This window comes from Elephantulus edwardii, unplaced genomic scaffold (assembly GCF_000299155.1).
Source record: "Elephantulus edwardii isolate Elephantulus edwardi_28Jun2011 unplaced genomic scaffold, EleEdw1.0 scaffold00021, whole genome shotgun sequence".
NCBI lineage: Eukaryota > Metazoa > Chordata > Mammalia > Macroscelidea > Macroscelididae > Elephantulus > Elephantulus edwardii.
This window is the reverse complement of record NW_006399771.1, coordinates 11,961,910-11,974,582: the sequence shown is the minus strand read 5'-3', so window position 1 is coordinate 11,974,582 and position 12,673 is coordinate 11,961,910. Positions and strand designations below refer to the sequence as shown.

The 12,673-nt window shown below is 36.0% G+C and overlaps 1 protein-coding gene across 1 annotated transcript in view; it reads left to right on the top strand.

Annotated features, from left to right (window-relative positions):
- ACSS3 (acyl-CoA synthetase short-chain family member 3) overlaps positions 1-7,408 on the top strand; it is a 285,831-nt gene extending 278,423 nt beyond the window's left edge. The window contains exons 14-16 of the mRNA XM_006882583.1: positions 5,405-5,504; positions 5,590-5,765; positions 7,340-7,408. Coding sequence (XP_006882645.1) covers positions 5,405-5,504; positions 5,590-5,765; positions 7,340-7,408 — 345 coding nt within the window. The remainder of the gene's footprint in view (positions 1-5,404; positions 5,505-5,589; positions 5,766-7,339) is intronic.
- The last annotated feature ends 5,265 nt before the right edge of the window (positions 7,409-12,673 follow it).

Genomic DNA, 12,673 nt, shown 5'->3' with positions numbered 1-12,673 from the left:
GTCACTATGAGTCATCTATGACTCAACAGCACTTAACAACAACATATGTACTGAATAGATATGGAGGCACACTGTTCTTTATTATCTGTAGTAAGAAAAATAAAATATAAAGTTTCCATTTCTTGCCTTTCCTTTCCTTTTGGTTAGAGAGAACAGACATGTCTTTAGACATTTTTCTTCTCTATTGGAGTTCTAACTTTGTCATTTAAGTGCCCAAACAGGAATAGCTGAGGGAAATAATCCACAACTACAACAATAAACAATATAATAAACTGAACAAGGAACTCACTAACAGCTTGTCTCATGAGTTTTTATAGTCTTTGGTAGTTTATATATCCCAGGTTATTTTAGTCTAGGGTTTTTAGTTGTAAAAACAGAAGTAAAACCAGACAAACAAGCAGAAAAGTAAAAATTTACCATAAGGCTGTGTCTTGAGTTTTTGGTTAAAATCAGTCAGAAAGATAAGATAGAATATATTTATTCATCTTTTCCCAAGCCAGAAACACCAAACTGTTTTAAATTGAATAAGCCAAACAGCAAGTTAAAGAATTTAAGCTGTCCAATGCAAACAGATCAAAACACATTTTAAAGCTTCAGTGGACCATTACTTAAGTGACTTTCTCTAAAAGTTTTTCTTATCTTTATCTTAAACATAACATTTCTTGTTATTTTTGTTTCTGTTTTCCCCACTGAAATTAATTTTTTCAATCAGAATATTATTTGTGCAAAAGAAAATAACTAACTCAGTCCCATAAAGAGAAATACTGCATAGACCATTGTAGTAAAAATGGAAGAATAACAAGTACAACATGTACCAGGATCCAATGGAGGAAGATATGGGAGTAAAGGGTCCATGATGGGTTGGGGCAAAATCACAGAGTTGCACAATTTGGTGGGTGAAGAGAGTGGGCACAGGAAATGGGAAAGACCTAGCAGGGATCTGAAAAGACAAGGTAATGGTGGGCATAGTCCAACGGTGATTAATTTTATAAAATATAATGAATGAGAGTGATTATATGAGATACAATATGAATGAAGAATAGTGTGAAACACAATGTATATTAACTTTGTAAGCAAACCAATATAAAATAATTTTTAAAGAAAACAAAACCCTGACCCAAATCAGTGTGGAAATTACCGAACAATATCACACATATCACATGCAAAATCCTGCTGAAGTTTATCCAGAAGTGACTGGAACGGAATATCAACAGAGGACGGCCAGAAGTGCAAATTGGATCTATAAGAGGCTGTGAAGCTAGATACATCATAGCTAATGTCAGATGGATCTTGACTGAAAGAAGAGAGTACCCAAGGAATGTCTATCTGTGTTTCATTGACCGTGCAAGGCATTTGACTGTGTGGATCACAACAAATTATGGCTACTTTGAGAAGAATGAAAATCCCATAAACACCCAATTGTGCTTATGTGAAATCTATACTTGAACCAGGGAGTAGTCATCAGAATAGAGCAAGGAAATATCACATGGTTCAAAATCAGGAAAGGACTATATCAGGAATGTAACCTGTCCATACATTTTTATCTATATTTGGTCTAGATCATTCAGGATGCTGGATTGATGAGGAAGAATGTGGTATCAGTATTAAAGGAAGACAAATCAACAACATCCATTATAAAGATGATATGTTCTTGCTTGCCCAAACTGAAGAGAAACAAGCATTTGCTGTGTAATGCCAATGACTGCAGTCTTCAATATATATTGAATCTCAACATTAAGAAACAAAGATTCTAACCACTGGACCAAGTGGCAGCACCATGGTAGATGGAAAAAAGATTGAGATTATCAACAATTTCAACTTTCTCTGGTCTACAGTCAATTGTCACCAGCAGTCAGGGAATCAAAAGACAAATTGTGTTGGATAAACTTGCTGTCAGGGACCTTTCCAGAGTGCTAGAGAGTAATGAATCAGTCTACAGATATGTTTAGAGATATGCTTGATTCAGGCCATAGTCTTTGTCAATACTTACTACACAATAGAGAGCTGGACTAAGAGTGACAGAAGAAAAATTGATGCCTTTGGCAAGTGGTACTAGAGAAGAAATTGAACATACCACGGACTGCCAACAGAACAAAGAGGTTGGGCCTGGAGTGGGTGAAACCAAGTTGCTCCTTGGAGGCTAGGATTTTGAAGCTCCATTTCACATACTTTGATCATGTTGCCAGGAGGGGCGCAAGAGAAGAAGACTACATGAGATGGATTGACACAGTAACTGGGGTAATGAAGATAGGTGTGTTGGAGACAATGGGATTGGCTCAGGACAGGGCAGGATTCAAACTGTTTGTGTCACAGTTGACTCAACGGCACATAACAGTATATAACACTTCTTTCTCAATTGTCTTTTCCTCCTGGGATAGAAGCTTCTTATGCAAAGACATGGGGAAGAAATCTGCTTCCTGATTACACTCTGTCACTTACAGTTTAATTTTAAATTTGTTAAGTAATCCTAGAGGTATTAGTGAGAACTCAAATTTTAAAATTCCTCATTGAAATTCTAGAGCAGTGCTTTCATATCTTTTTCACTTTTGAAAGCTGTTCTGATGCAAAGGTCATTGTTTGTTTTTGTAAGTAGTGATTTTGTTTGCTATTTGAAGATGAATTACTTGAAATAATATATATTCCCAAAATATCTGTGTATACAAAACAAAAAGATTCCATGCAAATTTCATTGCTACTCTGAATTATAAGACTTTTGTGGTGTACCTTCAAATTGGAACTGACCCGTAGTTAACCCTCTGGTGGGTTTTCAGATGCAGTTAACAACACAGAAGGAGATTGCTTTACTAGAATTAGATGACTACTAGATTTAGATAGTTGTAAAGTTGATGAATTCTGATGAAGATTCACCATCTTTCTGACAATTTCTTAGACTGTTCTTAAGTCAGAGTACATAAATAACATTTCTTTCTTCCCACTTAACTCTCTCAGACAACCTCTCACTGTAGAGTGGATTTTTTGATCTGATGAGAGTGTTGATTCAAACCCAATTTTCTAAAATGAAAGTTTTATAAACAGTTGAAAAAAATCTTTTGATAATTGAACCCACATGAAATCTTTTAGAACCATTAAATTTTTTACTGAAAATTTTAAGAACCCATAAGCAAGAAAAAACAGACTCTTTCCTCCATTATCACATATTTATCTATTCATTGTGGTGGAAGAAAATTACTTTTTGGTTATAATCACTTTTTTCTTCCCCCGGAAACTTCCATGGCAGTTAACTACATAAGTCGTAGATTTTATATGGAAAGAATACAGGAAAGTGATTTATTTGATATCCTCTCCCTCTCACCCCACACATGGTACAAATAGTAGACTTCTGATAAATGGTACATTTCTGATGCCAAGACATATTTTGTATTTTACTTATTAATGATTCAGTTAGTGTACTCTTCACTTGGCACACAAATATTGTTCATTGGTCCAACAGAAAAAGATTCTTCCCTTCTTTTGTGGTATCTTTTTGAACACTAAGTTAAAATAATAATTTATTCATTGTGATCATGAGCCTCATTTAGAAATGACAAAGTCCTTGGGAAGGCTTATGTTTCAGTTTGACATTTAAGGATTTATCCACAGGTAGCAAAAATAAAAAAATGTTGGCTGATCAATGCTTACTCATTTACCCCAAGTCCTACTGTCATTTCCTTCAGGAAGGCATATCAGCAGCCAAGTTGGTTGTTTTTGCAATGGCTCTCATAAATAACTCATATTTTTACCTTTAGAATGCTTATTGTGTTAGCTTTTGTACCTTTATAATGTTTAGACATTAATGATTATGGTCCTTGTTTCCCCTATTGATGTAAACACCATTAGACAAGGCAGGTTCGGAAGCAGGAGTGGCATCTACTTCCTAAACAACTTTTCTCCAAAAACTCTATGAACTTTGAAAAGTGACAATAGTTGTAGAGGGGCTTCAGGTCATTTGTTCATAGGGTCACTATGAGTTGTGCTCAACTCAATGGCAGTGAACAACAACAACATTTTTGCTTACCATTGAGCCTAACATAGTGCTTGGAAGATAAGCAGCAATCAGTTAATAACTGTTGAATGAATGAAAAAAAGAAATCATTAGAATTGCCAAATGAGCTGTTGGGGACAAGTATCTTCATTTTCTCTCTAACTATCTGAGGTTTAAAGTTTTTGAAATACATATTTATCTTTCAGGAAAATATTCTAGAGTATGTATTACTACTGTTTCCAAGCTAGTGGAAATATTTTTTTAAATATAATTTAAGCTTCTTTATTTCTTACAGTTACTAAACTCTGAATTCTTGTGATTCCAGATGGATGTTTACTCTGTGCTTTAAACTATTTGAAGTTATAATGAGCAATATGAAAAAGACCTCAGGACAGTGGTGATGAACTGATGTTAGAAATTTCTTTCCAGGCACAACCAATGATCCGTCTTCTTTGCTTCTTACTTTTGCATTCCAGTCACCAATTACTGTTACCAAATCTTGATTGCATGATTGATCGTTCAGACTGCACAAGTTGGTTGATGATGATGTTGCTATGTGGTGTCAACTCAAGTACAACTCATAGTGACCCTATGGACAAATGACTGTGACCCTTGCTTTATCCTGAGCCAACCACACCATTCCTGACACACCTGACTTCACTTTCATAGTCACTGTGTCAACCCATCTCATCCAGGAGATTCCTCCTCTTGCAAATCCTGTGAAATTGTCTCTGAATGTGAGACCACTCAAGGAATGAGTTGCCATAGTTATTGTTCATTTTTATATTCCCAAAATAAAATTACTATTTCACCATAAGGCAGTGTCTGCTTCCTCTGGTTGGTGTGCTAATGGTCACTATCACTGAAGTGTGATCGACAGGATCAGTTCTCCAGTGGCTATTGTACTTTGTTTCCATACATTATACATTTCCCCCCTTGATTCATTAATAAATGATTCAGATTAAAAAGCAATTACTTACCTTTCCTGGTTAGCTAAGCAATTTGTCTTGATTATTGTCAACTTTCAGTGACTGCCCTAGAGCTCTGGTGACTTAGTGCCTTGTGTGTTGTGCTGCTAAAAAGGTCAGTGGTTTGAATTCAACAGTTACACAAAGGGAGAAAGATGAACAGTTCCCTGCCATGAAGATTTACAGTTCCCTAGAAAACCCAATGGAGCATCCTTATGTGACTCTGAAGTTTGAGAGGAAGATATTAATCACTCACTACTTCTTTACTAGTAATTGTGTTATGAACTGGTTGTAATTAATTTGAGGCTCTCAGTCTTGGATTTTGGGGGTTATCTGTTGTTCATGTTTTCGCAACCGAAATCTCTTTCACACACATTAGATAGATAATACACATTATAACAGATAAAAGTATTTGCAGATCCATTTTCTGAATTAATAAATTTATTTATTACAGTCCGTTCTATCACATGGTACTGTGGCAGACTGTGCTGTTGTTGGCAAGGAAGATCCTTTGAAAGGCCATGTCCCATTAGCACTCTGCGTGCTGCGGAAAGGTAAGAGGTATTTGCCCTTCCTGTCTGGGCTCTTGATGATTAACCAGGGTGAATTCAGTGCTTACCATTTGAACTTTCTCCCTAGATATAAATATCACAGAGGAGCAAGTATTGGAAGAAATTGTGAAACACGTTAGAGAGAACATTGGCCCTGTAGCTGCTTTTCGAAATGCAGTGTTTGTCAAACAATTACCCAAAACTCGATCCGGCAAAATTCCCAGGTCAGCTCTGTCTGCCCTGGTTAATGGAAAGCCTTATAAGGTAAATTAACAAGAATTTTTAATACTGGATTTTGAAATAATTTGTTCTTATTTCATTGACATCTGATGTTTGAATAAAACTCTAGATATTGGATCTCAAACCTGAATTGTGTCACTAAAGACATATATCACTTAATTGTTGCTGTTAAGGATGTTGGTAATTCCATACCTATTTCCTCTGAAATGGGTGTTGGCCAAAGAAAAGAAGGAATAATTTTGAAAGATACTCTAATTAATATTGATCCTGATATTAATAAAGATGTTATTTACAGGAAGCAATATGTGAAAATACTTTTATTATTGGTAACAAAATCAATGTCAGTTAAAGTAAAATATACTTAAGGAAATTAAATCTTATCAAGTTAGTAAATGTGTTTTCTTTTCTATAGACATTAATGGCTATTAGTGATCAGGAAAGAAAAAAATCAAAGGAGACAATAAATGTGTAACATTCATGACTGATATACTAACTCATTCTTCATTTTCAAATGCAAGGAAACTAAAATTTCAGTTAAGAGGTTCATTTTGCATCTGTATAATTTAATTTGAGTGCATATAATACATATACATGCATAGATAAACATGATTGATAATCTAGTTCTAATCAAAGACAATGCAGTTAGAAAGAGGATATGTTGTATGAGGAAGTGTCAAAGAAGTAGTATTGTTGGTTGCTATTAGTCATTGTGGAGTCTACTATGACTCACAAGAACCCTCTGAACAATATTGAAACATGGCCTTAACCTGCACTGTCCTCAGAATCTCCACTATGCTAAAGCCCATTGCTATCACTGTGCCAATCCACCTCATGACAATCCATCCCTGTGTCACTATTGTCACTGTGTCAATCCATCTCATTGAGAGTCTTCTCTTTCATTGATCCTCTACTTTTCCACGCATGATGTCTTTTTTCTAGGGACAAAGCACTTGTAGCCTAGTGGTAAGAAACTGTGTTGCAGTCTCAAAGACATATTGTTCAAATCCACCATCAGCTCTTCTGGTGAAGGATGAACAATTCCTCACTTGCTCTTTACTGCTTCTGAAAACCTACTAGATCAAGCATGGGTCAGTTCTGACTCTATGGCACACAGAAATAACAACAATGCTTCCAGGAGTGACACAGAGACCACAAAAATGGGCTTAAGTGTGGCAGAAATTATGAGGATAGCACAGGATAGCACAGGGTTCAGATTTGTTATTCATAGGGTCATACTTGACAGCACCTCCTGACAACATGCCCAAAATAAGTGAGATGAAGTTTCAACATCCTCTAAGGAGGATCCTGGTTGCATATTCTCCCAGATAGATTTGTTAGATAGAGCTGCATAGACATGCCTAAAATGGGACACTAGGGAATACAACATCTAGAATCAATGATTTTGCTAATTGTAAAGTTTATTTGATAGCTCTGCAGACTTAGGGAAATATTTTAAGATCTTAAAGCATAAGCTTTATAATTGTGGACACCTATATGCGATGATATAAAAAACAGGAATATATAATATCATACATAATTGTTTAGTAATAACAGAGAAGTCTGAAGTAAGCGTATTCCTCTCTAATTTTTTTTTTCAGATAACTCCTACAATTGAGGACCCCAGCATTTTTGGACAAATAGAAGATGTGCTGAAGCAGACTTCTTGACTTCCCCTATTTTGAGTATACATGTTTGTCTTAAATAAAGAGTTAAGTAGAAATTACTTACTTGCAAACTCAAATGTTAATTTTAAAGTCTAGGGCATAAAAATGAACTTGAAGACAAGTTTAAAAGACTGTCAAAAGACTGCCATCTGCTTAATTAGATGCAATTGACATTGTTTTCATCTGCCTGTAAAATGTCCCACTATTATATTATCTATTTCCCAGGATTTAAAAAAAAAATAGCTAATGTATGGCTCTAAAGGCTGAAATCCATTAAAACAGCAACAAAAACAAATAAAAAACACAGCAAACTTAATTGTGAGTGATATTAATACTTCTAGAAATAGAGAATTGATATTTTTTATTCAAAATCTGAAATTCAGCTCTAACATTCTTGAGGTGCCCACATGGCTGAACCCAATTAAAGTGTGGATTTGATGAGCCCTTTTAAGTAAGTACCTAGGCAGATAAAGTTATTTTCTAGTTTGGAAGGCCTCCCTAACTATTCATCTCCCAGTGGTATGTTGACCAATGGCATTTCTCCTCCATTTTCACATCATTTGCTTTTTGTCAGCAAAGTCTTACATGCCTGCAGAGAGTTGTGTTTCATTTTAAAGCAATGCCATTTGTCAAGAAGACAAGAAAACAAAGAAAAGTGAGAACCTCATTGTGTCTCAGATTCGAAATAAATGGTTTGCTTCCTATGCATTTTGCTTCTACAGCACAGGGAATAATAGAGAAATAGAGGTAAAGTAGAAGGAAATTTCTTAAAAGAAAGTTAAAAATATGTTTACTTTATGCTAAAAATCATTCAGTCCTAGTGACCTGGCAGAGTATAAAATGCCAGTGATTCCATAATCTTTTACAATCTTATACATCCTGGCCTTATTACTAGAAAACAATAGAGACAGGTAAGAACTTGACATTTCCTGCTCCATATAAACATGTGGACCTTCCCAGTAGAATATTGCAGTGGAGAGGGAAAGACAGGTCCTTTATTGCAGGAATTTCTGAATTTTAAGAGAAGACCATGACCAAGATTTTTATGTGAAATCTCTAATCTTTAAATAATTTCACTAGAAACCGCTGATATTAATCTATTTGTAAATAAGAGATTAATTTATTAACAAAGACTCATTTCTGTTATTTTTAAAAGGCACTATATAGTTTTGTAGAAGTTGGAAATGGAAAGATGACTTTGGATATCAGAGGTTTCTAGTGAATTATTTAAAGATTAGAGATTTCACATAAGAGAGGGTTAAACTGGGTGGCTCCTTGGAGGCAAGGATTCTGAGGCTCCGTCTAACTTACTTCGGACATGTAGTGAGGAGAGACCGGTCCTTGGAGAGGGACATCATGCTTGGGAGGGTGGAGGGACGGCGCAGGAGAGGAAGGCCCTCTATGAGGTGGATTGATTCAGTGACTGGGATAATTGGGATGGGAGTGTCAGAGACAGTGCGATTGGCACAGGACAGAGCGGAGTTTAGGGCTGTTGTACATAGGGTTGCTATGAGTCGCCTGAGACTCGTCGGCACATAACAACAACAACAATTTGTAAATAAATAAATCTATTAGGAGCTCCTTGGAACAAAGCTAGGCAATCTTCTCCCGTGTGAATAAGTGCCTCTGAAATCCCACTGGCAGGTCTGCTGTGAGTCAGTTCTAACTCAAGAGCACACAACAACAATCATCTGTTAGCCAGAATACATCCTGTTTATTGCTGTAGAGTTGGCTTCTAGTTAATGGCCATCCTAAGTATTGCATAATAGAACTGCTCCCTCTGCATTGTTTCCTTGGCTGTATGAAAACATATTTTTCAGCCTTTTCTTCCTTAGAATCATGGCATGTGTTAGATCTTTCACTTTTTTAGTTACTAGCTAATTGTAAGTAGTTTGTGTCACCCAAAATCTTTAAGAAGAACCCACACCCACTACTGCGGAGTCGATTCTCCTGCACAGTGACTTTAAAATGAGAGTGGAACTTTATCTCTGGGTGTCCAAGGCTGTGTCTCATTAAAGAAGCTGACTGCCATCCCTTCTGTGGAGTGGCCCATGGATCCAAACTCTTGACCTTTTGCTAAGTAACAGTATTTTAACCACTGTGGCACCAGTGCTCCTCTTAGTGTCCTTAAACAAACAGCAAAGTCAGTTGTAAGTGAAAACTAAACTGCTATGGAGTCAGTTGTTCCATATCATAATGACATTCTGCCATGCCTCTGAAACCATAAATCTTAGAGGGAAGACACTCCTTGGATATAGCTAATTATGTAATTTAGGTAATTTTTCATTTCCTTTAGGATTCTACATAACTATCAAGAAACAACCACTTAAACAATCACAAAATTATATACCATTTCAAATGAAATTTTTGATGGTTCACAAAGCCCTTCTGCACCTTCAGTCCACTGGAAATACTATCATCAAGAGCAGTTTCCAAAGTAGAATTTGGTAGTGGCTGCTGGGGCTTAGGTGAGGGGAAATAGTGAGCCCTACCCAGTATTCTGAGGTGATTTGCATTTGAATAGATTTGTAGCACCACCTTGGACTTTTGAATTAAGAGATTCACATTTGAAAGAAAGACAAGCAGGAAAAGAGAAACAAGAAGGGGGAGGGGGGAAGGAGAAGGGATAGACTTTTAAGAACTGGTACAAGCCATTTGGCTTCTGATACAGGATAAAGTTGGTGTTCCTTTGAGCCCACTTCTAGGATTTGAAGTTAAAGGGAGCTGGCAAGTATGCTCACTTGAAGCAATCACCTGGGTCTGCTGGAGTAGAAGTAGGAGAGGAGGAATACAGCAACAAAGAAACAGGTTGACCTCATAGGTGCTCTTTCATCACAATCCACCTCGCAAGCACAGATGTATGGATAACCTAAAAAGGATTTTGCTTGAGGAGCAGGGAGTAATGCTGAACCCTGGCTAATTAACGTAACCCAATGTAGGGGTTAAGGCTGAGTGAAGAGACCCACAGGTCTGGAATGCAGGGACAAGTGTGGACTTCAAAGTCTGTGGCTGTTGTCCATCTGAACCTAGCCACAGATGGCTGGGGAGGAGTAGCCCAGAACCCAACCAGATGAAGAGAAGATAATCCATGATGTGTGCTAGTGTTGATTGCTGCAACCTGATGGATGCTCTGAACTAGACTTCGCTGTAGATAACAGATGCTCAGAGTTTCCTAATTGAACAGAAAATCCTTCAGCAAAAGGGATATGGATATGCTTGTTTCCTTAGAGTACTGGTTAGATAGAAATGGACAAATAAGAAACGATCTAAAATGGAGATATTTAAAACAGGAGGAGATTGCCCTTCCTTCCCCAGCAGTACATCTGGTGGATTCAAGCCACGTGCCTTCAGGATTGCCACACAGTTGCTTGCCACTAGGCCACCAGAGCTCTCTGTCAACTGTATTTTTAAAAAGAGAATAGATAATAGCTTCCATACTTATTATTCCCACAAATGACTTGAAATAATGTTGTTGCTATTGTTATGTGCTGTAGAGTCTTAACCAATTCATAGCTGACCTGCCAGCAGCTTGTCAGAGGCTATAAATAGCATTAAGAGAAAGGCTGTCTCTCTCCTGAGGAGTAGCTGATAGATACAAACCACTTGCCACTGGATTAGCAGTACAATTTAACCACTAAACCACTAGAAACAATAACAAAAACCAAGACTCATTTCCATTGTGTTGATTCTGACTCACAGTACCATGTAGAACAGAATAGAAATGCATGTTAATGTTCCCCTGGCTGTAATCTGTATGAAGCAGCCATCTTTTCTGAAAGACAACTGTTGTGTTTGAACTACTAACCTTTCCATTAGCAGCTGAGCACTTAACAATGGTGTCACCTGGGTGCTATAGAAATTGCTATTATAACCTGTGCAGAAACCATCCCTTTCTGAAAACGTTATGAAATTTTGGCTACAAAATGAGTAACTTCTCAGAGTAAATCTATATTTGTTTAACGTTTTGCTTTGCACACCTGAAAAAAATAGTCATATATAGATGACTCTATTAGTAAGTTGAATTAATCAGGTGGAGATTCAATTTGTATTTTTAATCACCTAGTTTCCTTGCACAGTCTCTCCTATGTTGAGTGCCTTAGAAAGTATAATGTTGTAGCATTAAAAATGTCATAGGGTTTTTTTCTTCATACAAAATTCAGTTATTTGAAATGACAGATTTTGCTGATTGTATCTCATTGTTCATTTTCAAGGTATAAACTCAAGGAGAACTAAGGATTGTCTACTGGCTGTATTTTTAGGCCCCATGCACATTTTCTGGTAATTCTATCCAAAAGACGTACACATTATTTTCTTTTTTTTTTTTACACATTATTTTCTGATTCCACTCTACTAGAAAATAATTTAAGACTGAAGAAGTGGCTGTTACTTGTATCTGTCCAAGAATATCTGTGTCTTTTGCAGGGTGAGAAATTATTCTTACTTTGAAGTGAGAAAAAAAAATGTTCCAAGCAAGATGAACTCCAGTCATCAGGTTGCTTAAAATTTGCCGAGAAAAATATCAAATTCTCTATTTTAATACTCATGATAAAAAGAATTTAAATGTTCGTTTCAAAATAAAATCTTAATAAAATGCAATCTGATTTAAAATTGTCAAAAGCAATTTTGCATGGTATCTTATTTTTTCTTCTTAAAGACATTTTTTACTGTTAAAAATTAGTATTTGCAAAATATGAAATCTTTTAAAAATCTAATAAGTTATTTTGATCATTCATATTTTAGGTTTTTAAAATTTTTTATTAATATTTACTTAATTTTTTCCTTATTCATATTTAATGTTTTAAGACATAATAACTATGAATGACCTCTGTTTTATACATCTACAGTAAAATTAAAAGGCAAAAATGAAAAAATTACTAGTATTTTTGAAGAAAGTAATTGGATCTCTGTTTTACATGGTAATGTCAACACCTTTTCTCCTAGAAGGAGAAACAGGTTTTTGTGACTAAAGGGCATGTATAAGAGTATATACAAATCTAGTTTACATGATAATAATGTAATAGTTTATATGTTATATTCCATTCCTATAAATCAGGTTCTTCTCTCTCAGAAGAGCTTAAAAAGCTTTCTCCCCGTTGTTTCTGGCAACTTCTTGAGAAACTCTAGTTACTTCCAAATACAAGTTTAGTACTCCCTCTAGTGGTAGACTCACCTCAAAAACTATTTCTGTAGAAACTCAAACTTGGTGTCCAGGTATATAGTCTGTTCCAAAATGACCCTCTAGTGGATCTTTAGGAGGCTGTAAATCCC